The 27,184-nt window shown below is 40.4% G+C and overlaps 3 protein-coding genes and 1 long non-coding RNA gene across 5 annotated transcripts in view; 2 read left to right on the top strand and 2 right to left on the bottom strand.

The window, feature by feature from the left end:
- The first annotated feature begins 506 nt into the window (after positions 1–506).
- Positions 507–10,001, top strand: LOC116852003 (carbonic anhydrase 2-like). Its single transcript, XM_032831955.1, has 6 exons — positions 507–684; positions 6,411–6,452; positions 6,567–6,728; positions 8,051–8,304; positions 8,509–8,721; positions 9,079–10,001. The coding sequence occupies exons 1-6, from the start codon at positions 642–644 to the stop codon at positions 9,274–9,276; spliced, it is 912 nt and encodes a 303-aa protein (XP_032687846.1). The 5' UTR covers positions 507–641; the 3' UTR covers positions 9,277–10,001.
- A 79-nt stretch (positions 10,002–10,080) lies between these two features.
- On the bottom strand, positions 10,081–11,030 carry LOC116852004 (coiled-coil domain-containing protein 12). The gene is made up of 3 exons (XM_032831956.1): positions 10,846–11,030; positions 10,617–10,755; positions 10,081–10,316 (listed from the first exon to the last, which is right to left on the bottom strand). The coding sequence occupies exons 1-3, from the start codon at positions 10,971–10,973 to the stop codon at positions 10,140–10,142; spliced, it is 444 nt and encodes a 147-aa protein (XP_032687847.1). The 5' UTR covers positions 10,974–11,030; the 3' UTR covers positions 10,081–10,139.
- A 469-nt stretch (positions 11,031–11,499) lies between these two features.
- Positions 11,500–27,184, bottom strand: part of LOC116852006 (putative uncharacterized protein DDB_G0294196) — a 22,777-nt gene continuing 7,092 nt past the window's right edge. The window contains exons 1-2 of one of the 2 annotated variants that reach the window (XM_032831959.1): positions 26,099–26,474; positions 11,500–18,965 (exon numbers count right to left, since the gene is read on the bottom strand). In XM_032831959.1, coding sequence (XP_032687850.1) covers positions 17,166–18,965; positions 26,099–26,185 — 1,887 coding nt within the window. In that variant the 5' untranslated portion in view covers positions 26,186–26,474 and the 3' untranslated portion in view covers positions 11,500–17,165. Of the gene's footprint in view, positions 18,966–26,098; positions 26,475–27,184 lie in introns of those variants that run through there. The other variant, XM_032831960.1, reaches the window with a different exon arrangement.
- On the top strand, positions 20,080–23,246 carry LOC116852007. The gene is made up of 3 exons (XR_004379679.1): positions 20,080–20,530; positions 20,837–21,338; positions 22,182–23,246. It is a non-coding gene; the product is annotated as an uncharacterized LOC116852007 (long non-coding RNA).

Here is a 27,184-nt window from a genome sequence, read left to right as displayed (position 1 = left end):
ACTTTTCGAAAATGCTTTGTTTACGAGATATTTTATCATACCTTCTTATATCGTTTAAAATGTAACATCTTATATAAATGGTCTAAACATCGAGCTACTTTTGTACTATAAATCATCTCTGGAGGTCCTAAATCAAATTGCAGAAGAAGAAAAAATCTTGGAAATAATCTTGGAAAAGATTACTTGTAAGAATGAGATTATATTCTTTTGACTGTCTTAAAGTCTCAGTGTTCGCGAAAAGACCTATAGTATACACTAAAAGAACGCTTCGCGATTGCGACCTCGCAAATCCAACAATCCATAAAAATCGATCTCCGCGTCCACGTGATCCGCTTGCATTTTCGATGCGCGTGATTAGACCCTCGGCGATTAACTTACAACGACTTAATCCTTCGCGCGTGTCCTCATCGTAAAACAAATCCTCCGTCCCTCCCTGACCGCGGCAGCGAGTCAATCACACCGTCGCGAAATAGATGCGGTGGACTCTTATTTAACATGGTCGACCGAGCCCGTAGCACTCAGTCTACCACCGGCAGTAACCAGAGCGATCGCATTTCTTCGCTGATTCCGCCACGACCAGCTGCATTGTCGACGACGCGAATTTCGTGGGAATTTTCACGACGACGGGACGAATAATCACGATGGTGCTCACGACTGCTCCTCTCGGTCTTCTTCTACTAGCGGGTGAGTCCCTCTCTTGCGACGAACATCACTCAGAAGTGACGCGCTTAAACGCCGGTTCTCTACTTCCTCTTCAGGCCAAGGAGACCATTCTGAAGTCGCGTCTTCTCTGTGTCATTCGCTCGCGTCTTACGTTCCTCGCTGGTCGTCGTGCTGAAAAAAAAATATCGCGTGTTTGTCGCGGAGCCTACGAACGATGTAAAACTGTCGAGACAGTCGTGAAATTTTGGCGCCGTCTCAATAACAAACACCAGAAATTTGGCATCCCGAAGTGTCGGTTGATTTTTCAAGCTAACGTCCTTCATTGTGTTGAATGTCCCTTGCTACACGTTTGTTACCACAATTTATTCGATAGACTATATTACAATGGTTTTTGTATAATTGTATAAACCAGATTTAAGCTCGTATTAATAGTTGCTATTTGAAACATTGTCTCATGTGAGATACTCAAATTTACTCAAAATTAAATCTAAGTTCTTTCAATTGAGTCATGATATACATGATATTTGTACTCGTAGTCATGCGATCAAACTTTTATTTCAATCTGAATTAAAATCTGAGTATCTCACTTGAGACGAGTTTCAAGTAATAATTATTAGTACAGGCCTTGATTTGTTTATATGTATATATAGAAAAAAAAAAAATTATCGTTGTGTGTGTCACACATATGTGACGCTCGAAAGAAAAATGATAAACAGTAAACAGTAAATATTTGTCTATAATATTTGCCAATAATATTACTCACTTAACTCAAAATTTTCCTATTTAAATAGAATAAACAATTACTTTCTTGAAAAGCTGAAGTTTTCTTGAGGCTTTAAGAAAACGTACGCGCGTTGTGTGTGTTTTCTTGTTTGAAAAATATTTTATTAAATATTATTAAATTACACACACAGATTGTAAAATTAAAGTTTTTTATTATTTCTAAAGCTAAACAAAATATGAAATTTTTGTTTTCTATCAACCGTTTGGTATTGCTGACAATATTGATGAAGTTAATTTCTAGTGGAATAGTTAAGGCAAATTCAAGAGCAGTTTGATTTTTCAATATTATTATAACTTATAACGTAATATAACTTTAATATTTTTAACTTCACACTTTTTATATTGATAATATAAGTAGATATGTTATTAATACGCGGCAACAGATAAATATGTTCACTATTTCTTAGATATTTTTTCTCTCAGTGTAACGAGCGTGTTAAGTGTCTTCGAACTCGAGCTGATCTAAGATTTGAAAGCATTTGGTCGAAATTTGATTTAACTATCGGGACAATTAGGGCTCTGGCTCGTTGGTTATCTCACTTTTCTCTCGTTTTTCTCATTTTTTGCATGAAGGATTTGACACTTCTCGAGAGTCACTTCTCTTAGTAAACGGACAATCTTCGATTGTGCCAAGTTTTCTGTGAGAGAAAAGTGATGGGAACATAAATCCACTTAGCAGGACAGTTCCATCAACGTGGGCGTATGCGTTCTAGGTCGAGCATCATCCTGATAAATATTGCAGAAGGATATTATGTATTTTCGTCCGATTGCGAGCTGTCGCGCTAGTCACGAATCACGCGCGCAATCGTTACGACCAGAATGTCCCAGTGACGAGGACATTACGCGCATCGACAACAAATTACGTGTAATAAGCGAAATAGTAAAATTATCAGAAAAAAAAGAAAAATGCGGGTGAACTCCCGCAGAGCATACATCACGTGAAATCCATTACGAGGCGCACAGAAGTATCGTGACTCGATGACAACCGGATGTATCGTGAGCACAAATCATCGTTCACGTTAATCATTGTTCTAAGGTCGTAGGTTGTCCATTTATTAATAAAATTTCCGTACAGAATGAGCCACACACGGTAAAACACATGTCGGATTCATTGCGCGCGAACAAAATTCCCGCCAAAATCATCCGCGGCCCGCTCCATAATTGCAGTCGGTTTACTAATCGATTACAGTTAATCAGCGCCATGACTGAAGCTGAATAATAAAGAGAGAAAGAGAGACAGAGAGTACCTACACTCGTCTCTCGTGCCGCTAATAGCAGGTTGACAACTGAACACCGTCAACCAACTAAGCGCGATGCGCTCATTAGTACGCATCGGGTTAGCCGCTGTGTGAATCATCGCGTATACTTCGGGACGAAAACGCGAGGATCTCAATTAAGATGTCGAGCACAATCTTTGACCTACTGTCAACGGAAAGCTCGCAAAATCTAGCGTATTCGACAACGACGATGCGACAATTAAAAAATGCCGTTAATTTCAACATCGGTTCCATCTGTTTATTTTAATCTTCGTAATTTCTGTCTATCACACATAAGTACTTGAAACGAGCAACGTTTATTTAAAGGCAGTACGCATTTTCCTATTGCAAAATTTGTAATGAGTATATTTTAAGACTATTATCAAGAGAAAACATTCATAGCTGAAGATAACCAAACACAAAAGAAAAATATAATCTAAGCAATTGCTTCCTTCAGCAGTAGAACGATATTTTTCTATTTATACAGAAAAATACATACTATATTTAAGTAAATATTACTTGTTTCAAGTATTTCTTATGTGTCCACAGATCTGTCACAAGTTCGCCACAAGCGTCAAATTTATTTAAAGTAAATTTTGAATCCTAATAAATTTGGTACTTCAGAATCACTTTTGTCAGCAGTAAATTAATATTTTTCTGCGTGCAACTTTTCTAGTTAGTTGCGCCAACTTCTCGCATTCTAAACATTCTGATTCCTCAATTTCGAGATTCAAAGCTGAACGAGCAATGAAGAGAAGCGCGATACGCAGCGAATTCGTGAAGAAACGATTGATTTTATGCGCAGAAATTTTCTCAATTTGTCACGCAAACCACAAAATTGATGACGGCGCGCTACTAATTTTCTTCGGCTAATTTGTGTATTACACTTCACCGGCGAAGTTTTTATCGACCAATAAAAATGACGATACGCGGCCGCGCGTTACCAGGGAAGCGCGAACATTATGATTTTCTACTTGTTGGTGAAAAAACGGGCATATCGCAGCTTCTACTTGTCTTGTTGAAATGCGCGCCGCCTTCGTGAGTATAATTGAGGCAAGCATAATTGAGGCAAGGATCTAGAACTTGAGCACCGCATACCGCTTCCTCTGTGATTACCGACATACGTCATACTCAAAGCGAGCGTGAAACTTGTTGAATTGTTGCTTATTTGAGCGACACCCCATCGCCGAAGGCTATTTAAATCGTTAAAAGAAACAATTTCACGACACGCGGACAATCAGTGGGATGATAATGCTTGAAGAGTCGACAGCTGGAATGTGTAGTGTAATTTATCGGAGTGATTGGCTCAGTCGATTAGATAGCTTCTTCGCAAGTATCACAAATTTTGTGAATCATAGAATAATTGATGATCACCTGTTTGACGCATTGTTTTTCAGCGTAGTAAACAAAGTCGCGATAGTTAACAAAGACATCGTTCATTTCTATCTGCATTGGATTCGCCGCTGATCAACTATGCGATACATCAATCTTGGAATTTTATATTTCTTTTATTAGGATGGATGTGCATGGATGTGTCAAGCTTGTCGGACTATTCGCGTTCATAACTAAATTTAACGAATATCAAATGAGAAGTGGATGTCGGTTTATGCAGCTTCATCGAACGCGATGTCACAAGCGTATCTCATACAATTCTGATGACCACGATATCGATCGCTATAATTTTATTATTCAAGATTAATGAGAGAGAGAAAGAAAAAAAGAGAAAGAAAGAAAGAGAGAAAGAAGGAGTTCGACATCAGACTTCTTTAAATTTACTTACCGGCCTGTTATTAGCAACCAACAAAATCGCTTTGTGAAATGGGAGAGGTCGGCAAATTTGTATCAGCAATATTAACTCTCTACAGTATTTTCTCTCTAAGAGAAACAGAACGTTTCTTGGATGTCTTCAAGATATTTAACATCTTTCAATGATTTTTAACATTTCCAAAATCTCAAATAATCGTTGAAAACTTCGATTAGTTCGCGAAAGAATTATGCGTTTTTTGCGGCTTTTGTCGCTTTTTCAGCGCGGTCTGCATTGATTCGAATCAATCGAGCACGGTTGTAATTGAATTAGAGAGAGAGAGAGATCCTTTGTCGCTCGATGCCCGGCTGTTCCGCTCATGCCAGCCTGACTCGGGTCGGGAGATCTGTAAAGCAACGGTCGGCCGGATGAACAAGACGTTTTCCATCGTTTTTCTCTTCACGATGCCACGCGTATGAGAATTTCGCCACGATCATCGTGTTGTTCCGCCGACGTCAGCCGGCCGGCTGGCGTTCCTTGCACGCGCCTCACGTAATCAGGCAACGCAGTGAAGAGCTTGCATAATGGAAGGACGACGAGGATGCTCTCGGGATGCGTGCACTCGAGATAATCGCGGCTCAAATCAAATCAGTCCAAGGGTATCCAGAGGCGACGCGTCACGTCGTCGACGACGGCCCTCGCGCGGGCGCTACGCGCCGAAACGAAAGTAACACTCTCGAATGCGGAGAATCGTCGCACGTGTCGTGCAGATGCGGAAGGCCTCAACGTACAAACGGCGACTCACCGGTTAGATACTATCGTGTGCACTCATTAGCGTACGATCAAGCAGCGTTCCTGTGCACAATAAGTGCACGCGGAAACGACCGATTGTCTCTTTCTCCTCGAGACTCCAAATTCGAACGTTTCCGATCTCTTTCCGCGTGAATCCACTCGCTGACTGGCGTCTAATCGTCGATTCGTTGGACCCGCGGTAATTAATGCAATTTTTTGCAATGTAACGAACATTCGTGAAGTCGAATTTGTAACCTAAAAAATGAAATGTCTTCGACAAGTGAGATAAAACAATAGTAGCAGTATTTTCTCCCGAAGCAATAATGAAATCGTAAGAGTGATTATTTCACTCAAACTTGGAATGGATTCTGACTTTGTATTAGCGAACATTTCGCTTAGATCGATTAAAGTCAAGAATATTTCACACGGTGAAGCATATCAGATTCACTCTTTAATTTCAAATGAGAATATTCATTTGACAATTAACAGGAGAATTTTACTTTTGTATTTGAAAATCTGTACTTGTACTAAATCTGAATCTGTACCTGAAAATCTGTATCTGTATCTGTATCTGTTCTGAAAAATCAGAAGAACACGATGGTAATTATCGAGAAAGTATTATTATCGAATTGTAATAAATCTGTTTCCTCCGACAGACAAAATTCGTATTTAAGCGATGGTTGAAAGGAATTTCGTCTATCAGCTGTAATGTAACAAGTCTGACTGAACTATTTAAGCTCGAATTCTTCTTCTCGAAGTGTATTATTAATGCGAACTAATGAAACAAGATACCACTGTCGAGCGTGAGATAATGGCATCAAAAGACTTCCTGACGTATGCGTGCATATTTTAAAAATTAGTCACTGATTACTATGCACCAGAGTTAACGGCTTACCCGTCTGTTTCAAATACCACATATGACGTGGAGAGAATCGAACGAAATCGCGTATTTTATTGATACGGGGCCGAGTTAAAACTTCATTTCCTGAACGGTATTTCACACTCATCTCTATTCATATCGTCCGTTAAATCGGGACTCCGCTCTATTCATACCGCTCGTTGTTATTCATACAACCACTCATTGTATGTGTGCGCACGTTTTCCTTTTCATCAAACTTCTCACGTGTATGTCTCACAAACGGTGACTCTCTCAAACGATTCTCTCTTTTTAGGATTCTGCCTCAGCCAACATTTCGGCTACGACGAAAATGACGGTGAGTCCAAGTCGGAGAACTCGGCCAGAACTGCCGTGGTTCGACGGAATCTTCTCTAGCGATACGACATGACATAATATGAGGCGAATACCGTTTGTCTTCTTGTTCTCACAGGTCCATCTACGTGGCCCGAAAATTTCCCCATGTGCTCGGGGAAAAACCAGTCGCCCATTAACATAAACGACAAAACTGTCAAGACCGAGAATATGCCGCCGTTGGAAATATGCGGCCCTAATAAAAAATACAGCATGACCGTCGTGAATAATGGACACACAAGTGAGAAATATTATTATTTCGTAAATTCGTCGATAGTCGCTGGCATGTCTTTCCTCTACGTGATGCAACGTAAATGAAATATATGCACGTGATTATTGCTCTTGCCGTTAAAAAGTGCTCAAAATGCATCGGAACACTTTACGTGCAGAAAAATATTCTGTTGCTGAGATAAACAATTGCTCAGTTTACTTGCCTTTTTTCAAATAATATTTATCTTCAACAAAGAATATTTTCTTGATAATAGTCTCGAAATATACTCGTTACAACTTCTAGAAAATTATCGTATGCTCATTATCGTATCAAACAGAATAATTTATTTCTTTCACTAGAATTTTATTGAAGATAAAATTGGTTCGACTCTACGTAGGAAGCAAACCGAATTTTTGCTTTAATTTATTTTTCTTGATTATAATTCTCTAAACTTACTAGGATTCAGAGTGCATTTTGAATAAAACTTATGATATATTTGCGGTATATAACTTATATGAGATAACTTACGAAATATTCAAAACAAGTAACGTTTATTTGAATGCAGTATATATCTTTCTGTATGTAGTTAGATCTGCAAATCTTCGCGTAATTAAATTTGTACCTTCGATCCGGCTGGTTATTCTCTCTTAAGTTTGCAATGTTATATCGAAGAGCTTTCCTTTTCTTTCTTGATCTTTTTACGGTGTTTAAGTGCATCGCCTTACATGACCCTGATTGATATCTTTCTTCTGCATTGCAATTCAATGTTGCGAAGAACCTTTCCATCTCCCCTCTCTCATTCTTAATCTTTTTTCAGTACCGTTACGTAGTGTCAAACAATGTTACGCCGATTTGCTTCCGTTAATCCGGTTTCGTCATACGTTTAGTCGCGGTCGCACGTAGTCGTGGCTGTTTTTCGTCGCGATTGTGTTTCTAGATTGTGTTCGTGAAGATCGGAAGTATGGAGAAAAACCATCTCTTCGTGATGTAATCGGCGAGAGATCGAAATGAGGAAAGTGACTTTACGCTGCACGATTATCGTTATTCTCCGTAAAAATGGCAAATAAATCGCGCGCCAGTGTCGAACGGAGGAACGCGCGGCGGGAGACAAAAACTGCACGCGAACGATATACACCGCTGGCTCTCGACGAAGATTAAACGCGCCATGAACAACCTAATCAAGTTAATACGTAATCGGACGTTAGGTGCAGAGAGATACTCGAAAGATACTCTTCCTGCGAGGTCACTTACGTTACATAAAAAAGATACTGTATAGAGGCTGATACATCGCGATAATTGGCCTGTTGTAAGCGTTCTTCTTCTCCTCCCGTTCTTCTTCTCCTCCCGTTTAGTCATGCTGAAGTCCAGCGAATCCTCTGATAACCTGCCACGAGCAATGGGAGGACCTCTGGGAAATAGTACCTTCAGGTTTGAGCAGCTTCACTTTCACTGGGGCAAGGACGATTCCGAGGGATCCGAGACTACGATTAATAATCGGTCATTCCCGATGGAGATGCACGCCGTGTTTGTCAACGAAAAGTACGAAACGATGGACAATGCTCTTAACTACCCAGATGGTCTGACTGTTTTGGGATATCTATTCGATGTAAGAGAATCGAGGAGATCGTGTTGATCCTCTCCATATATATTGCCAAAAGAATATGAGATAAATAGATGTTGTTCTTTCTTCTGCATTAGGTGATCGTTTCAAGTTACTTTATCTATCTTGTTCCCTGCATAACTGATGTTATCTACTTATCATCAAGAGGAACTGATGTTTTAGATTAACGTTTTGATTCTAATTGCGCAGGTTTCCTCATCTAATAAGATACTTGAGCCTATTGTGAAAGTATCACGAGTACTGGACGAGAAAGAAGAGAAAATATCCAAATTCGACTTGCCAGCTCTGCTTAAGCCGAACTCGGGTTACTATACGTACGCGGGTTCACTAACCACTCCACCTTGCACGGAAGCTGTCATATGGATTGTCTTCAAGATGCCCAAATATTTGTCCAGAAACCAGGTATTTTAGCATTTGATATAACTATTGAATGTAGTTTCGATTATCACGATATTACGCGTAAATTAACGTGCAAAGGTTAAACTTAACTTAGCATTAGATTCACTTTTGGACAACTCAATAAATTTTCATTTTTCGGTTTGGTCGAAATCAATCAAATTTTTGAATTTTGGATTCTCTTATGCTTTTTTTTTTAATTTCTACCATGGTGTTTCTCCTTAATTAAACCACAAGCAAAATACGTGATAAATTAACAGATATATTTATGCAAATTAGTGCCAAGTTTGGTCTTAGTACAGACTTCAACTAGAACGTGTTCTTACTAACATGATTCAACCAATATTTCTTACTTCATTTCAGTTATCTGCTTTCCGCATGATAAAGACTTCTGATGGTAATGATATGACCCATAACTTCCGACCGCCGCAGCCTCTAAATGACCGACTAGTTCGTCAAAACATTCCGAAAAGACGTAATTCCGGGCAATGTAGTAAGAGGCTACCGTCTCCCTGGATGGCAATGCAGACTATATTGGGAATCTTCTTGTTTGCCGTATGAAGACCTAACAGAACGTAATCTAGTCAACAGCGTTCACCAATTATTATTTTAATCCTTAAATAAGCTTATGAATATCAAATATTAAGTAAAGGAAAAAGGAGTAATTATGTTTAATCTTGCCATATTGAAGGAGGATTAAGATGTTTAATTGGATGAATGCTCCGATGCGAATCCTCACGGCTTTGTGCGGACTGCATTTAAACCGATATCAGGATATGTTTTATGTGATGACTTGGATTTCTAGTAATATAATAATTTAATAGCATCTTAATGTATGTTCGATGTTGCCATAAAGCAGCTCAAGAACGTGACACCAAAACGCAACTGAAATGTTCCATGCGGTAGAATATAACTATGACTGATATGTAGTAATAGTTGTTAGAGTGTTGTATCAGTCAAAAGTTCAGTTTGATCCTATCTTTTTCGACGAGGTTTAAACGGTGAACCGACTATTTCTACAATAAAAACTACCTTTAACGAGTGCTGCCAGAAAAATGGCAGGCGAAAAATCATAGACAACGATGCTCATAACACGGCTGATAAATAATTGATTTTCGTTGAATACAATAAAATCAAATTCAAAGATCCAACAGAACTTTTTGACTGACTCGATAAGATGTAATGTAGTCGAAGCTGCAATTGCGTAATGATGTGTACACGCTCGCAAAAATTTTATGTACAAAGAACCAATTTACTATATAATAAAAGTGCAATTGAAATAAAAATGCTAATAATGAAATTTCACATTATAGTAATTAGCACAAGTCAATATTGGTTGTCATTCAAGATACTTCCGCGTGCATATAGTCTATGAAAGTATATAATTTATTACAAAATATACATATTCATCGATAATGGCAGTCCTATCCTTTGTCAGGCACATTCACATAGGCTGCCAAGTCTTGTTGGCCTTGTTTGAGACGTGTTCTCACTTCCTCAGCTATAGCCTTCTGTGTTCTCCTTTCCAAAATCTCCAATTTCTTGGCTATATCTCGCTTCAAGTCCCAGTCTAATTTCCTGGGTGCCAGATTGCTAATGTTCTACGCAAACAAACAGAATTGCTGTTGTATATAGATAATCACAGATATCAATAGTAATAAGGAACAACTGGAGTTAAAAATTATAGTATATCATGTATATGCAACATAATAGATATAGAAAGGACATCTTATATGTACCAAGTCTGTTTTTGATCACTAAACTGTAAACATTTAAGAAACTTAAAAAAAAACAGATATACAGTTCAGACTCGGTAAGAAAAAGGGAAGAGGAGAACTAGTGCAAGCTAGTGCAGTCAGTTCAGCAATAGAAAACAAACCCATTGTATACACATGACTTACCAGTTCCTCGATGACCACTTTGCTGCTTGCAGCATCCAGTTGTTCTTGGACTACAGCCTCTACATCACTCGGTTTAGCGTCCTCTATCACATTGTTCTTCAAGTTTTCGTCCTGTGGCTTGTAACTCCGGAATTTCGGTCTGTAAACGCAATGTTTTGAGTAATTTCAACGGACTCAGAGGTTATTTGAGGTTAGATCAGAAACCGCACAGCGAAAACGAAAAACTTACTTTGGCAAACTCTCAGCTCCATCGCTGTTGTTCTCCTTGCTCTCTTCATTTTTCCTCTTAAGCGCCTGCAGCCGTTCTTTTCTCTTCAGAGCTTCCTCTTCCAAGGAACCAATCTTCTCTTCAGTCATTTTTAAACAAACTCTTGAGTTTACAGATGGCGAATAACGTTTGACGTTTCCGTGCACCTGCTCGTTCTAGTTGCACTTTCTGCACCATGTTTTGTATTTCTGTCTCTTTTTAACCCATTGAACAAGATTTTAAAAAATTTTAAGTTTTTTATTCTTCTTAATAGAAACACAGTGCAGAGTTTATCTTATTTTTATTATATATTTAATTTATCTTCGATAGAGAAAGGGCTATTAATGATAATGATAATTATAATAATGATAATTAACGTCGATTAATTTATTACAAGTACATGATATCGCTAAACAAAAAATGACATACGCTTGCTAGTAAGTCGAAAATGTAATTTGTATATTAATTACAGCAAAAGATCTGAAATTACTAAATTTTTACATTTTCAAATTTACACCTGTAATATATTCTTCTAATTATATGAAATGCTTTCTTTATTCGTTTTATTATAACGCGATAATTACATAGTTTCATTTTTTACTTACATTCTATTCTGGAGAAGAATAACGCGTGATATTGTTTTGTAAACGAATTAGTTTATTAACATTTATACAAGAAGTTTCATACAATCCAGCATCAGATAAATTATAAGCAAAATATGTCCTTTACATCTAACACACTATCTATTATACTTTATTTTAATGTTACGTTCAGTCGCAAGTCTCAGCTAGCGCTCGTAAAGGACTCGCATTTATGAACGAATCGCCGTCAACTTTCGCTCACGCAGTCGCTCTCGCCAAGAGTGCATCGCACCCACATCGATTTTAGCTTCGAGACAAAGTCTGATAAAGAATAAGAGAGGAGAGGATCCGCGCTCATCATTATTCATAAACGCGCATCGGGAAGTTTTCAAGGAGCGCGCGTTGTCTTTTCGCATCGTTCAAGTAATTCCGCGAAAATTCCTCGCGATGTTATCGCACACAACAAATTACATTGTTACGAGAAAGAGAGAATGGCAAAGGGTATCACTTCCCGATGCGAGTTAACACATCTCAGACAGACGTGACGCGCGTGGGAAACTGAGAAGTAATTGATTACAATAACATGGTCGCGCGCAGGACGTCTGAACAATACGAGAAATGAACGCTTCTCAGATAGCACAGAGAATTCAAGAAGAATTCAGTCGTATGTAATTCTAAATTCATTTTTAGATACAAAAAGAAAAGAATTCTTTTCACTAAACTGAATTCTGAAGAATTTTTCACTAAACTTTGAAGAATTTTTTTTGAAATCTGAAAATCAGAATTGGTCAGAATTGGTGACACACGACTGAATTCTTTTTGATTTTTCGATGCTATCTGTTATGTCTTCAGGTAACTTCGACACGTTCGAAATTTAAAAATACATTTGAATATCTTATCTTTAACAGAATCTTATTAAGAATATTTTTGTATTTTCTCATCAAAAGGGAAAATATTCTAACATCCAAAAAAAAAAAGAACTTTCATTGCAAAATGCTATTTCCTGCAATTCCATATGGTAAAAAACACTTTGTATTTATGTTGAATTCGATTGGTGTAAAAATTTTTGTGTCGAATCTTTAACATATCAATGTGTTAACTTAACATATTGTCGTTATATTATTTTTACTATATTCTACACTGAGTCCATATAATTAGATTTAAGAAAATTTCTCCCCGAAAGTGAAACGTTCGTGATCGATGTATTAATTATCTTTCCTAGACATAATGTGAAATGTCGTTTATCGGCTGGACGGTTCAATCGACGTCTTTGACAACAATTGTGTCGATGGGGAAATTCCCGAAACTTGCAAAGCGAAGGAGACGAGATGCCGATATCCCTGCCATCCGCGAGATTTGTCGATTCGCCCGCAGGGAGAAATCACGAATCTGTGCCAAACGTTTGTGAAATTGAGGACGTACACATGCGCATATATATACACACACGAGATGTGTCTCTCGTGTCCGCGTCTCCTCTCTTCTCTCCTCTTCTCACCTCGCCTGGCCGTGTGGCACATTGTGTGTTGGTACCCGGCCGGGGAAAGTTTATTTACAGTCGAAGAAGCGTTTTCAATCCCCGATGTGCGGCACGATGCACGACTTCTGCGGGACCTCTGATCCCGGCCCAAGCTCTTCGTGTTAAGGCTAACTCGAACGATATACGTACAACAGGCTATGTCGTAAAGCGTGCTAATCAGCGGTAGATGGGCGGTGGTTCTTGACGAACTCGAATTCGACACTTCGACACTTCACAAAGCGCAATAGAAGCAATAAGATTAATGAACAGATAGGCCAGCAGCCAGAGTATAATGATGAAATTCAAAAGACGCTTTGAAACAAATGTACAAGCGTGTTGTATTTTCCATTGTTTTGCGTTTCTCCGACCGTAATGCCACGCAGATCTCACTTTCGAAACTTCATTCCGAAGATACCCAGACTTGAATTAATATTAAGAATCTCGAATGTACGAATCTGTACGAATTAGGGTCACGAGCAATTAATTACTTTTTTAATTGATTTTTGTGTTTAATTGGCGATTAGTGTAAATCAATTCAAATGGGGATCGTTTAATTATCAATTGACTTCAACCAGTTCGATCGAAGACCGCTCGATTGACGATTGGAAAGTTTAGATAGTTCAATTAACAATTGAACGATTCTATTCGCTCATATCAATCGTCAGTTGACTGGTCGTCAGTTAAATTCGTTGAAATCGATCGTCAATAAAACATTGAGTTCGCTTAAATCATGGTTGGTTGAATTGTTCAAAAAGCACACTTGTTAAAATGAAATATTAAATTGAAGAAAATTGATATTTCTGCAATTCTGTTTCGAATTGATATTCAGAGCTCTAAAAGTCGTGCAGTTCCATTCGGTCGTGAATCTTCGTGCGATTTCGAGCTCGTCAAAGAGGCGGCAGCCTCGACTCTCTTACCGGTAACGCAGCACTCGTGCAGACTTAGATAAATAGTTAATACTCGCCGTCAGCATACATTGAAGCACGCTCTTCCCGACGGGAAATTCTCCTTCTGAATAATTTCCGTTCCAACGCGACAGTGAAACCCAAGTGGGACGCGTATCGATGGTGTGCAACTAACGTGAGACTCCGGCGAGACTTTCGATAGAATCGAATCTCCGTGTTATGCCTTTTCTTTTTTCACGTCACGTACCAATTCTCTCAGTTAACATAAACTTATCGCTACGGTTATTCAAGGATTACGATTCGCCTTTCTTTTTCTTCATATTTTTTTCCTTTTTTCTTTCTTTCTTTCCTTCCTTCCTTCTTTCCTTCCTTTCGTTCACGATTATACGTGCTTTCATTGCGATTGAGCGTGTTCTTACGATTTATTGACCGACAAAGCCGAGACGGCGGCAACCATCGCGAACGCTGTACCGAGAGTAATGGATGAGAGAAAAGTGCGGGATCGAAAAGGGATAAAGGAAGCAGTGAAGTCGTAACGCAGTTATGTACAATGCTCGTCAATGTCGCAACTAAGTCGAGCTTGCGTAATCCTGAGCAGGTAGACAGGTTGCCTACCGCCGACGAGTTTTTCTTTAAAGCAACACACACACAATTGTAATTAATGTCATTACGCTCGTTAAAGCGCAGACGGTTCTTCCCGCGGCTCGCGGTCGATTCCGGCCCCGAACAGAATCATCCGGAAAACAGAATCTCATTCTTAGCGAAGGCTCTTTACGTATGACCTCGATAGGATTCCTTTAAAGGCAATGGAAAAATATTTTCAGCGCTATTCAATTATTCCTCTTCATTAGAAGAGAAATTGAATCTGTCGGCAAAGGTTTTCACTTAGAATGTGGAATTGCAGGAAACAGCAGGATTGTGCCACATATCTCATAAGATTACTCTACGATTGTCGACGTGACGTATACACGGTCCTTCTTTATGCAGATAACGTAAACTATGTAAGATATTATAAAGTACAAACACGAGAGTGAATATAAATTAGAATAATTGAAATACAGAAAAAAGTAATTGAATTATGAGACAATTGTGTATTATATCTGTTTTGAATATTATGTTCAAAAACAACCCAGACAGTATAATGTACTAAAAGACTTAAAGTGAGGTCTACAATAGAAATCGTAGAGTCGTAAGTCGTAGAAATTGACCAATCAATTTCTACGACTTACGACTCTACAATTTCTATTATAGACCCCGCTTAAGACTTAGAGATATCCAAAAGATGTTCCATTTCTTATGTCTTTTGAACGCGTCTTCAAGACATCTTTTAGTAGTTTGAGAGATACCTGTGAAACTTCATAAAATTTTCATTTCATTACGCGACAGATTTAACTCTGTTAAGTAAGAATGTCATCAAAGTGTTATAATATTTTTCTTTCAGCTTTAGAAGAATCCTTTCAAAGCCGTATATAAGGTAATGCTGAAGATGAGATTACATTTTTCTGAACGATCGCTTCGCGACTTCTATCTCACGCCGTGCGGAAGAGACTGGCGGAAGATGCTCGGAGCAAAATTTCGTTCGGCGACGTAACTCGCCGGGGGCGATCGTGAAGACGACGACGATGTTCGATTTCACTGTTGGCGCTGTTGGTATTCAAGGTTACCCGTCGTCACGGTACCGCTGAACTCACCGAGTCATCATTTCTCTCCCGCGTGTTCCTTCGGAGGCGTGCAAGCCACCACGGAAGAACCGCTCGCCGTTGCCGGCGTTGTGCGCACTAGTGATGTCGTAAGTGGCTTAACTAGTCCGCCGTGGATGCAGCTCTTATTTTCTTTCTCAACGCAAACGCATCATCGTATCTAAATGTATTCCCGATGCGAAGAGATAGACAACGGAGGATGATGCTAGTGTTTGACATTCGCGCGCGACACGTCTCCAATAAAGCCCACTTGTTCGTATGGATAGCGTTTGACACGTGTCACGCTTGTGAAAGAACTCTCACTTACCTCCGCGAGACGTAACGTCCATAAGATCTTAGCCGTCAGTTATTGATCGCCGTTAAGTATTCGCGATATCATCAGACACGACACGTCGTCACGAAAAGTGCCCACCCAGTGGCTGTTGAGTAACTTACGACCTCTGTTACGTATATATATACGTGCAACAAGTTGCTCTAATTTAATACTGAAATATCTTGAAGTGAGAAGCCAGACTTGGAAATGTATACATACGGAAGTGACGTACTGCGCGTGTTCGAACATATTAAAATATAAAAATGTTTCGTTCAAGTATTTCGTAAGTTTGCATATCAGCAAATCTATAAGTTCGTCATGAGCATCAAATTTCCTCGAAATATATTTTGAATTTTATTAAGTTCAACATTTCAACCAAGAATATTAAATTGAGAGAAAATTTCAATCTACTTGCTATATAGAGCCTAACCAACTTTTTCCTCGAGAAAGTGTTATAATATTCTTGTAAACAAGAAACATTCTTGTTTTGTATATATGATAAAAAGTTTTTCTAAAGTTTACTATAATCCAGTGAACACCAACTAGCAGTAACATTACAAAGTTATAATTTCAGTAATATAAATGTAAGATTAATATAGATGTAATACATATTGTACATAATAGTTACATTGTTAAGTGAGAAATTATAATACTGATGTAATGTTATTGTTAGTTGGTGTATACTAGAGAATATATGTTAAGATAATTATCAAGAAAATATTCTTTTTTAATAATGACCATTACTAAAAAAAAAACAAAATAAATCATATAACCCTTTTTTTGGCAGTAGAATGAAACTTTTCTGTGTATAAATTTCTAGTTTCCAGATTTCATTTATCTATAATGAGGACGCGTGATCTCAGAAATGATTAAATTGTTATCTTCACTTTAATTAGTATTGGGATGCTAAGGTATGTTAATTTCGCTATTGCCTCATAACTGTATCATCTAGTGAAAGCTATTTTGTATAAATTACCAATAAATCTAGGGACACACGAAGACATTTCAGTATTTCATTAAAGCAGTGATGCATATCAATGTGAACTTTGCTGTTGCAATTTTATCGATGATGAGGTCGCGAGATATTATCTCCGATACCGGAGTGAGGAATACGTCGAGACGGGAAGTACGAAAGAGCAAATGAAGCAAGAGGAGAGGGAGATGACAGAAACAGAAGAATAGAGAAATAGAGAGAGAGAGAGCCCGATTTCACCTTGCTAATATCGTCCTGTAGCAATTTACACGACTCGTCCAAGTCTTACATCGGTACGCCAATCCGCCCAACGTTCACGCCAGCTTGCCGCGGTTACTCGTGCTGAACTGCTGGTAGTTTTTGTTAGGTAACGCACCCACGTTCAGCGCTAGTACCTTCGACACGATGTTGAGGTCCTCGTGACCGCCCGAGCCCGGAACGTTGCCCAACTCTCCGGCCACTCCCGACTGATAGAGCAGACGCTGGATCTGCTTGGCGGGCGTTTGCGGTCTTGACGGAGTGACTTGCCGGAATTGCACGTAGGGATTGTAAACAAACGTGCTGGGATACCTCGGCGGAGACGGCGCATTGAAGTTGAACGTGTTCCTGGACGGTGGCGGCTGTTTCTCCACGTTGAAGCCGAAGTTGCCGACCGCGTTGAAAGCCTCTTGCCGGTTGAATCGAGTGGCTGGAGCTACTGGCAGCTGGAAGTCATTCGAAAAAGAGCCGAAGCTCTGCTGTAGCCGCTGCAGGTGCTGTTGCTGTTGCGGTTGCTGCTGTTGTTGTTGTTGTTGTTGTTGTTGAGGCGGCGGTTGGCGGAGCTGGAAATGTAGCTGCTCCTGATAGATGGGCGTGCGGAACAACGGCGGTGCCACGGCATTAGGAACTTCTAGAGTTACGCTTGGCTGTAGGTGAACATTAGGCTCCGCGGTAGGTGGATGAAGAGCCAACGTATTCGTCTGCTCGAAGATGTGCGGCTTCTGCACCGGGAACAGATTATGTTGGTGCAGACGATAAAGCCTCTGCTCCTCCAGTTGCTTGATTTTCGCCTGCTCTTCCAGCTGCTTGATTCTTGCCTGCTCCTCCAGCTGCTTGATCCTCGCCTGCTCTTGAAGGTACAGCTGTTGTTGCTGCTGCTTCTGTATGAGTTGCTGCTCATACAGCTGACGTTGCCGTACGAGGAACTGCGTCTGCTGGATCTGCTGTTGCTGCAACTCTACTAGCTGTTGTTCCAGCAGCTTCTGCTTGAACTCCAGCTGCTCCTGAAGAGTCAGAGCCTGGCCATCGCCTGTCTGCCTGTAGATCGGCACAACACTCTTCGGCACACCCTGCTCATCCTGCTGTACCGTGAAAGCCGCCACCAAAGGCGCCTGGAAGATCTTCACCTCCTCCGTTAGAGTTTCCTCTCTGTTAGAATTGGACGACAAGGACGTAGTATTCTTAGGAGGAGCCGTCGGACTAGACGCGGTTGGTTTCGGCACGATCAATGAATTGGCATTCGCGATCCCGTTGCTGGCGCTTTGCGTCAGGCTTTCCGACACCTGGATGATCGGCTTCAGTGTAATACTCTCGATGACTTTGTTTACTGAAGATGAGCTCGCAGAGGTCTTCGTGTTTCTGGGCTCAGCCGAGTCCATTTTAGGCTCGGCTCGCGGCGTGTACGTCGGTTTCTCGTCCGGCACGACTACGTTGTGCACGTGGAAGCTCCTGGCATCGTCGTGGCTCGCTTTCTCGATCGTCATTTCCGGCGAGCTCGACGAAACCGCGTACTTTTTCAAATCGACGAAACTCGAGTTCTGCAGCTTCTCTTCGTTGGGTATCTCCTCGTCACCCGGGAAATCGTCGAACGAGAAGGTAGTCTTCTGTATTGCGTCGATGTTCTTCTTCACTATGTCGCTGAAAGACATCTCCACGAGCGACTTGTCATCCTCATCTTTGCGTTGCTCCGCTGACTCGGTCTCCAGATCCGTCAGAGCCTTCAGCAGCGCTTGCCGCAAGTTCTTGTCGAGCTTTACCGGCGCAGGTGCGATCTCGAGGGCCTTGGCCGAGATTTCGGTCTGCTGAGACCTCGCCAGGTTGCAGCAAGACGCCGCTAACAAAATTGTTATATATACCTGCGAACAAGCAATGCGTATTGAAATGTATTGTCAATTTATTACATGGAGGGAAATGTACAGTAAAAATTGCTATAAAACCTTGCAATCAAGGATTAAATCGACATTCTGCAGTAATTGACGGTCTTTATAGCAGATCTTATTGACAGGAATTTTTACATTAGAACTATAGCAAGATTGAGATTCAGAAAAAAATTGAAAAGAATTTATATAAAAATAAAACTTACTATAGAATTACTTTGTATATTACTAGAAATATATTTAAATTGCACATTACTAAAAACATATTAAAGTTGTAGAGAATCTATATAAATAAAAAACTATAATATTCTCTCCGTGTATGTAAATCAAATTGTAATTTTATTATTGGTTAAACAATATTTTTTGCTTGTCGCAACGAACATGCAAATGATTAAAGCATGATATGAGACGGCATGTTTTAAATAAGCAAGACCGTGAAACGTCTAAGAGATGTTGAAAGAATGGAAACATCTTTCACGTGTCTTTAAATAGTTGTTTGAGGAATGCGGATGAATGATGTTTGGATGGGTGAAATTGGAAATCGCGCGAGTCGAAACCTTTTTAAGAATTGGTTTGTTTAGGCAAACTCACGCGTCTTATTCATTGGATTATCGAATATTGTAAAGTTTACGAGCATATAGCTGAATCCTGAGAGAAAGAAGAAAAAACTCGACGTACGTGATTTCTAATTTTGGCAAATCATTTGTTCCAGTCTAATGACTTATTGATAGCGGGGGGAAAAGAATTAGCCTCGAAATTAGGAGAAAGTTAAATTCCCCTTTTAAATCTTGTTTTCTCGAAGCCGTTAAAGAAGTGGGCCGGGCCGGCATTGCAGTGAATCATTTAATTATACATACGACCGATCCGGGATGGATCAGCTGTGAGGCTGATCTGGAAAAGCGACTAGCCGACGACATGAGATCTTTTGAATGGAATATTTACGATCAGTTTCACCGTATTGAACTCAGCTAAGACAGAAAGAGAGAAAGAGAGAAAGACAGAGAGACTGAAAGTCGGGAATGCGTCCGTCTATTCCCCCCCGATGAGTACCGTTACGTATGGAAGATTCACAACGGGCCGTAGGCGATTTTCTCCTCCTAAAAACACAGTAAACACGTATCCGCCGGCTTTCGAGCCAAACGTGCCGCGACATACAAGAGGACCAATGGCTCGCGTGTTTTTACGTAATTACGTGTACATGCCAGGCGACACGCGTGTGCATAATTAAAACCCGTGTCTCTCTCTCGCACGAGCGCATCGTCGGGGAAGCTGAGGACAGTGCGCGACGAGTGTAATGAGCTCCGACAGACTTTAAACTGTTCCTTATTAGCCGATTTCTCTGCCGAGTGTTCCGAGAGTCTGTCGAGAGAAATAATACAACAATGCTCAATAGTTTAACACGACGCTTCTCAACGCGAGGACTTCACGGAAACGCTGTGGACCGAACGTGAAAGGGTATTTGCGAATCGACCAGTAAAGAGACGTCAATGGAAGAAAAAAAATCGCGCGAAACTCAACGGCCTCTCGTCCTCGAAGTGTTTTTGGTGAATACACGCTGAACCTCATGTAACAGTGCTAGGCATAAGTCGACTAAGAGCCGGTTTTTCAATGATGGTTTAAACTTAGATTTCGACTTAGATTTCGATTTAAACAAAACAAATACATTGTTAGAATAGAGTTTAAGCTTGAATCCAAGTTTAAATTGCTATTGAAAAACCGGCCCTAAATATTTCTTTAACTAAAATCATCGGCAAAACAATAATTAAGACTAATCAATCGTCATATATAGTCACATATAATATAATCGATTGATAAAATTGATTATTAATTAAAATTTTTCACAATTTTAGAAAAGTTACTGAGGAAACAGCGGTTCTGTCACTAACATTGCGCTGGAAACAGTTTTCGGAAATTTAAAATTTTTTTTTCAAAAGTTCGGGAAAGTTACTGAGAGAACAGAAAAATGTTCACCCTAAGTGTGCGATAATACACTCAGGAACATAAAGAGATGCAACTGGGATGCAACTAGCGAGTCCAGGGAGAATGCTTCCTCTTTCGCGTGCCATTCCCCTTCAGTCGTGATCGTTTGTTGGGCGTCAATGAAAGGAAAGCTTGAATCATATTCATGTTTCTTCTTCTGTGTTTACAAAGCGCGAGCCCGAGTAAGCGGCACTAAGCCGCGTCACTCGGGCTGCGTTCCAAAACTCTACTCCGAGTAGCGGAGTTAACTCAACATCGTTCTAAAATGTGGTGTAACATACTAGATGGGCGGAGCCAAATCGTTCAGAAAATCAGAGTGGACTATACTCAGAGTCAACTCTTATAACTCTAACTACAAGGAGAGTTACAGAAGTAAGTTCGAACCGCACAAATTTAAATAGGTAACGCTCTTGGAATTTGGTTTGTTCGTATCATAAGGCAATTTTTGGCAATCGTTTGGTACCAGGTTATTTTTGGGTTAGTTTACATCAATCATTTGATATATGTATTAACGTCCTTGCGTTGCAGTGATTAAACCGAGACTAAATCAACAACTATATATATCATTTTTAGAGAACTTTTCCCATTCCAAAATGCTAGGTTATTCTACGTTACTTTCTTTTACTTTGTTCTCTCATCATCTAAGGGTTCCATAGAGTTGATCGAGTAAAGCGTTTTGGAACACAGCCTCGCAGGACGAAATCAAACAATGTGTCTTTTGATCTTGCGCGTAAGGAAAAGGCGTGTCGAAAGGGAAATATTCTCCCGATCCCGTTGTATCCCTCTTGCGTTCCAGACTTCATGTTCCCGCGTCTATATTGATTAATAACGCAGACCTGTATGGTTTTGATGTTTGAGATTTGACAGTAGATTTCTACGTAATTTTGTGCGCTGAATCTGGCCTCAGTATTTGCGTCATCGTCATTTTGCATAAATGACATTTTTGATACCTTTAACCTTATTTATCTCAGAAATCTGACGTGTAATGGGCAAATTCTGAGATCAAATTCCGATTTAGCACACAAAATTATTACGAAACTACTTCGTTTGCTCAAACAAGACCCTCTATTATAAGCTTTTGTAATTAATCTCATCAATCGATAATATTATTTGTGACTTTATACATGAGGATTAATTCTGATCACTGATTTGCCGATTATTTTAGTCAAGGAAAATTTCACTCGAATAATAACGGTTATTAAAAATGCATTTCAGACTTTTGCTGCGGATCACGCTCGCGTCTGATTCGTAACGGGATAATAAATCGCCGAGTTGCCAGGTGGAGAGGAGGCAAGTACCGATCAAGGAAGGAAAAGATAAGTGCGAGAACTCGGCGGGGACTCCATTATGTTCCTCTTGAACCCGAACGCAATTAGAAGCACGTATCTTTAATTACGCACGTGAACAGGCCGCGTACGTGGAGCTCTTGGGAATAAACTTTGATATTTAAGTGGAGAGAAACTCGGTGGATGTCTCGGGGAGCTTTGTTACGTCCTGCCGCAGGTAATCGGAACTGAGAACGAGGCGAGGAGGACTCTCGTGGCTGCTTAACCCTTTCGAGATCCCCGTTCATGCGTTTGACCTGGACACTCGTCGATTCTTGCTCGAGGTACCGTCAGTTCCACGGCATTCCGACGCCGGCGTTCTCGCGTCGGCGGGGAACGCTTAAAAACGCGTTACGCACGTTCCCGGCGCAGCGTTCAATTACGAAACTGGAAAGAAATGCAAATACGTGCGACAAGTGCGCGAATCTCGTCTCGAGATTTCTTATAATTCCCACGTAAATCATAGTATCTATTAACGGCCACCGAGACGGCGATTGCGATAGGCACTAATCGACGTGTACACGATGTTATTTTATGCTCGTCAATCGGCTGATTTCTTGCACTCTTGACCCATTAAGGGCTCTGAGTTTGTGTTAGGCATGAATGAAAAGAATTTCTTTGGAATCGTTTCACAAAGAAATTATAAATCATACACATTTTTAGACTTTTCCAGTATATTTTTATGCAGAGAAAATCAAGCTTCAAGGAAGTTACATGGTTTTTATAATTTTTTTGTAAAACAATTCCAAAGAAACTTTTTTAATTCATGCCTACAAACTATCCAACGTCTCAAAGACCTTCTCTCTACTAACGGGACATATCCTACCGTTAATAATAACTTTATTCAATTGAATAAACAGCTTTGTTGATATTCAGAACATATCAGCTATCACTCTATTTATTACAAATGTGTCCTTCTAAAAATCTCAGTGGTACATCAGTGGCACAGCCCTATCCTTTTGGTGCTTTTTATTTGCTAAAACTGCATTATATATTAATGTATTTAATTAATGAAGTAAAAATTAAAGAAAAATTTAAACTTTAAAGAACTAGAGAGACAGTACGCTTTTAAGAGAGAAAAGACGAAATAGCAAGAACCTCAATCTCCACGTCTATCTATTTTTCAGCATACAGATCGCCAAAAGTGCATATTAATTACGTAACATTATTGTAAAACGCGTTACGTAACGGGGCAGCCGACAAATCGGCGAAAAGTCGACGTTGCCGAAAACGAATTATTTTCCACACACTTTTCTCTCTCCCTCTCTTCCCCTCTGTCAATGTTCGTCGCAATTTAGAAGAGAGCTTCTAAATTAGTAGTGAAAGGGTTAATAATAATCGTGTCGTCATTGAGTCCACCACGCCTGGTAATTACGTGTACCCCGCCCGCGATGTCCTCGGGAGCTGCGCGACGGTCAATTCGCGATTCCCCTCATCACGCTTCCGCGTTTAATGGGCGGCATGCATCTTCCTTCATTTTCATAATGACACGCGACCGAGTAACGTGAAAGGCGACTCGAATTAAGCCGGGTCGTTCATTATCGAAACGGAGGGCGAGTGACTCGTCGAGCTCCGAGGCCTTGCGGCACGATCCGACGATTTCTCATAAGCGGAAATCGTAACGGGGCAATTGTAATCCATCCAGAATGGAATGCCGAGAGCGAGAAACGACTACGCCCCGGAAAGGTCACGAGCTACCCACCGGGGACGATTGTGGGCGATTGAACTTTCACCCCCCACGATCAGCTTGTCGCTCGTCGAAACGCCTCGGTGGGAGCTACGACGCGATGCGTTTTCTCGGAGGTTACGCGTGTTCTCGCTGCGAGGGAAATCCGTTTTCGCCGCGTCGTAAAACGACACGAGAGATTGCCGACGTTACTGTCAATCGTAAAACTCCCCCGTCCACGTGGAGCCGGTGAAAATGAGTGGATCCCTCGCGAGTGAGCTTCAAACGCTCCCGCGTATGTAAACAGAGAAAGAGAGAGGCGGGATGGGGGAGAGAGAGATAAAGCGGGGCTGATCCTCTGACATTTGTGAGGAAAGTTATACCGTGCCTAAGAAAGAAGAGGAAGGCAACGGCGAAAAAGAGGACATTAGCGGAGAGGATCAAATGCGAAGTTTAATGAGTGTGGAATTATCAAATTATAAAGTGAAAAATATTCAGTAGCCGGCGCTTGTCACGACGCTCGCCAATTTCTTACTCAGATTCCGTCAAGTATTAAAGTATAAGGGAATTTATTAATTGTTTATTAATTATTGAACAATTTATTATTTTATTATTTATTTATTTGCTTCCTTTAAGTTCTCACACACCTTAATATTTGATAGTATTCGCGCAAAAGCATATACGCGCAAAAATAACATTTGTTTTTAGAAGACAGAAAGATAATGTGTGTTGACTTATTTTGTGTATATAATATAATTAACGACAATATTTTGGCTCTTCTGTGGCACAATATCCTAGGACAGTGTCTCAGAAAGTATTCGATCTTCTTTGGCTCTTATTGGCCTTTTTTATGTTATGTAAAGAGGTAAATTTTGAAAGAACCACTGACGCATCACAAAGAAATACTGAACGTTCTTCCATATATTCCATGCGGTAACGACTTTAAGTGACTTGGCGCTTTTGCCGCGAGGGAAAAGCGTCTTAAAATAGAAATGGTGCGTCTAAAACATGCTGACTGAATTATGCGGCGATTTACACATAATAAAACCATGCGATCGCGGCATTTAGTCGGCTCATTGCATTGTAAGATGTTATGTTCTGCGTCTCTCGTTTCCGTTCGACGGTCGGTTAGTCGAGACAGATTCCAATTTCACGGGAGGAATGCCGGGAGTATCTTAACTCGAGCTCCAAGCAGTTTGGGATTTCGTTGATATAATATTCATTAATCCTTTTTTCACGCGATACAATAGCCAGATAGAACAGAAATTTGATCCTTTGAATGCCGAATTCCCACTTTACAGTCACATCAGTTCGCGAAGCAACGAAGCCGCTTGAAATACGAACCGCGGGTGCGATACACGTCTCAAGCAACGACTAGATGGCTTTGAGAACTTTCTAAACCCGGTAAAATAGACGTGTGATCCTCCCGTATCGTTGGTCCATTAATTACGCATACATAAGAGCGGGAGGAACCATAATCGACTCGCAGGTGTCGTGTTTCTCAGGTGTATTAATAGTTGTCACTTGAAACTTGTTTTAAGTGAGACATTTAGATATAAATTTAGGCGCATATTAATAGTTATTACCAGAGTAAGATGGAAGTTTTTTTAGTTGAATTGTACGATTATATAAATGACACACGTATTATGATTCAACTGAAAAACTTGAAAAACTCTGGCTCTGAAAAAATATTTGAGGCTCGTAATAGTTGTTACTTGAAACTTGTGGATACTCAGATTTTTATTCAGATCTAAGTTTTTCAATTGAATTACGATAAACGTGACATTTACATCTCAATTTTGAGCTCACGATAATATCAATATTATCTTTAGCAACATAATTAAAAGCCTGTTAAGTTTAAAGCAGGAAGTATAGACTTTTTTGTACAACGTATAAAAAAATGAAACAATTGAAGTCCTTTATTTCTATCTCCACAATAGAAACGAAGAACTTTCATTACTTCATTTCATTGTGCATTATACGTTATGCAAAAGTGCATGCTCCTTGCTTGACGTTGGTGTAATATTTTTGCGTTATGTGGAAAGATACCCTAAATATGTGAGGGTTAATGCCGTATGTAGCAGCTCAGTAATAATCGCGTGGCGCACTTTTGAAACGCCAGTTTCACTTTCGAAACTCACCGCGGCTGAGGACGCGCTGGGACGCCTTGACGCGTGTCGCTGCGACGGATTTATCGACGTGGCGCGTTGAGTAATTTCCCCTCGCATAATCGAGGAGGAATCGCTAATTAATCAAGGAGCGTCGCTCTCGAAAGTGGAAATCATAAATATGCATATGCGCGCACATCGGGAAAGAAGTGTCGCGAAGAGAAAGACGAAAAAATAGGAAGCGAAAACAGAAGAAAGCTAAAATTCGGAATCCGCCTTTAGCTATCGGATTATGTGTGCGAACGTTTTCGCGCACATCGCGAACTCTTGACCCGTCATTTTCCAGCGCGAGTTTCACCGCGCCTATAGGCGCGAGCTCGAATCGCTGGTGGATACTGAAGATGCATGATAGGTAATATCGCAAACGACCCTAGACCTCGCGTTAATAATAATAATAATAATACCCGAGGAGTCATGTGCGCAATACAGTTCCCATTGTAGAAATTCGCGCTAACTTCGACGAGGCAATAATTACCACGTTGCTGCAATAATTAAATGCACGGTATCTGCGACGATCGGAGCACGTTGTATGCAAATCGTACGAGTAGCTGTATAGAGTCGAACTTCTTAAGTCAACCGTTGTCCCGCAATTATTAAAGTCAGTGGGTGGAAGGACTGAGGGGTCAGCTCGCGGCCAAATGGAAAATCGATTCTGTCACTTAGGCTTCGAAGCAACGAGTTGCCGGCAGAGTGTCGACAATATTATCAACACGCGTTTGTTCAACGAGCGGACAGCCGCCATTAAATGCATAGTGCTGTACCAGCGGCCGCTGAAATTAATTGCTCCGCGATGGTAATCAGGCTAAGACTGTCAAGCTCCAATTATTGTAGCCATTTTCCAGGTCCCTTCCACGACACAACAGCATCTTTGTCCATGTAGATCAGACCTACAAATTTCTGGAATAGCTTAAGAAGTGTAATCAAATTGACAGTCTGATCCGTGAATTGACATGCGCGCGTCATTAGGCGCGCGGATGATACAATAACGAAGAAACCTGTCGCGCCGATCGCTAAAAAAATCGACCGGGACTGTTTAAAGGCGCGATCTCGCGGAGAGGG

This window comes from Odontomachus brunneus, unplaced genomic scaffold (genome assembly GCF_010583005.1).
Source record: "Odontomachus brunneus isolate Ranch 3 - 2012 unplaced genomic scaffold, Obru_v1 Obru_scaffold_199, whole genome shotgun sequence".
NCBI classification, from domain to species: domain Eukaryota; kingdom Metazoa; phylum Arthropoda; class Insecta; order Hymenoptera; family Formicidae; genus Odontomachus; species Odontomachus brunneus.
This window is presented reverse-complemented; position numbering and strand designations above follow the sequence as displayed.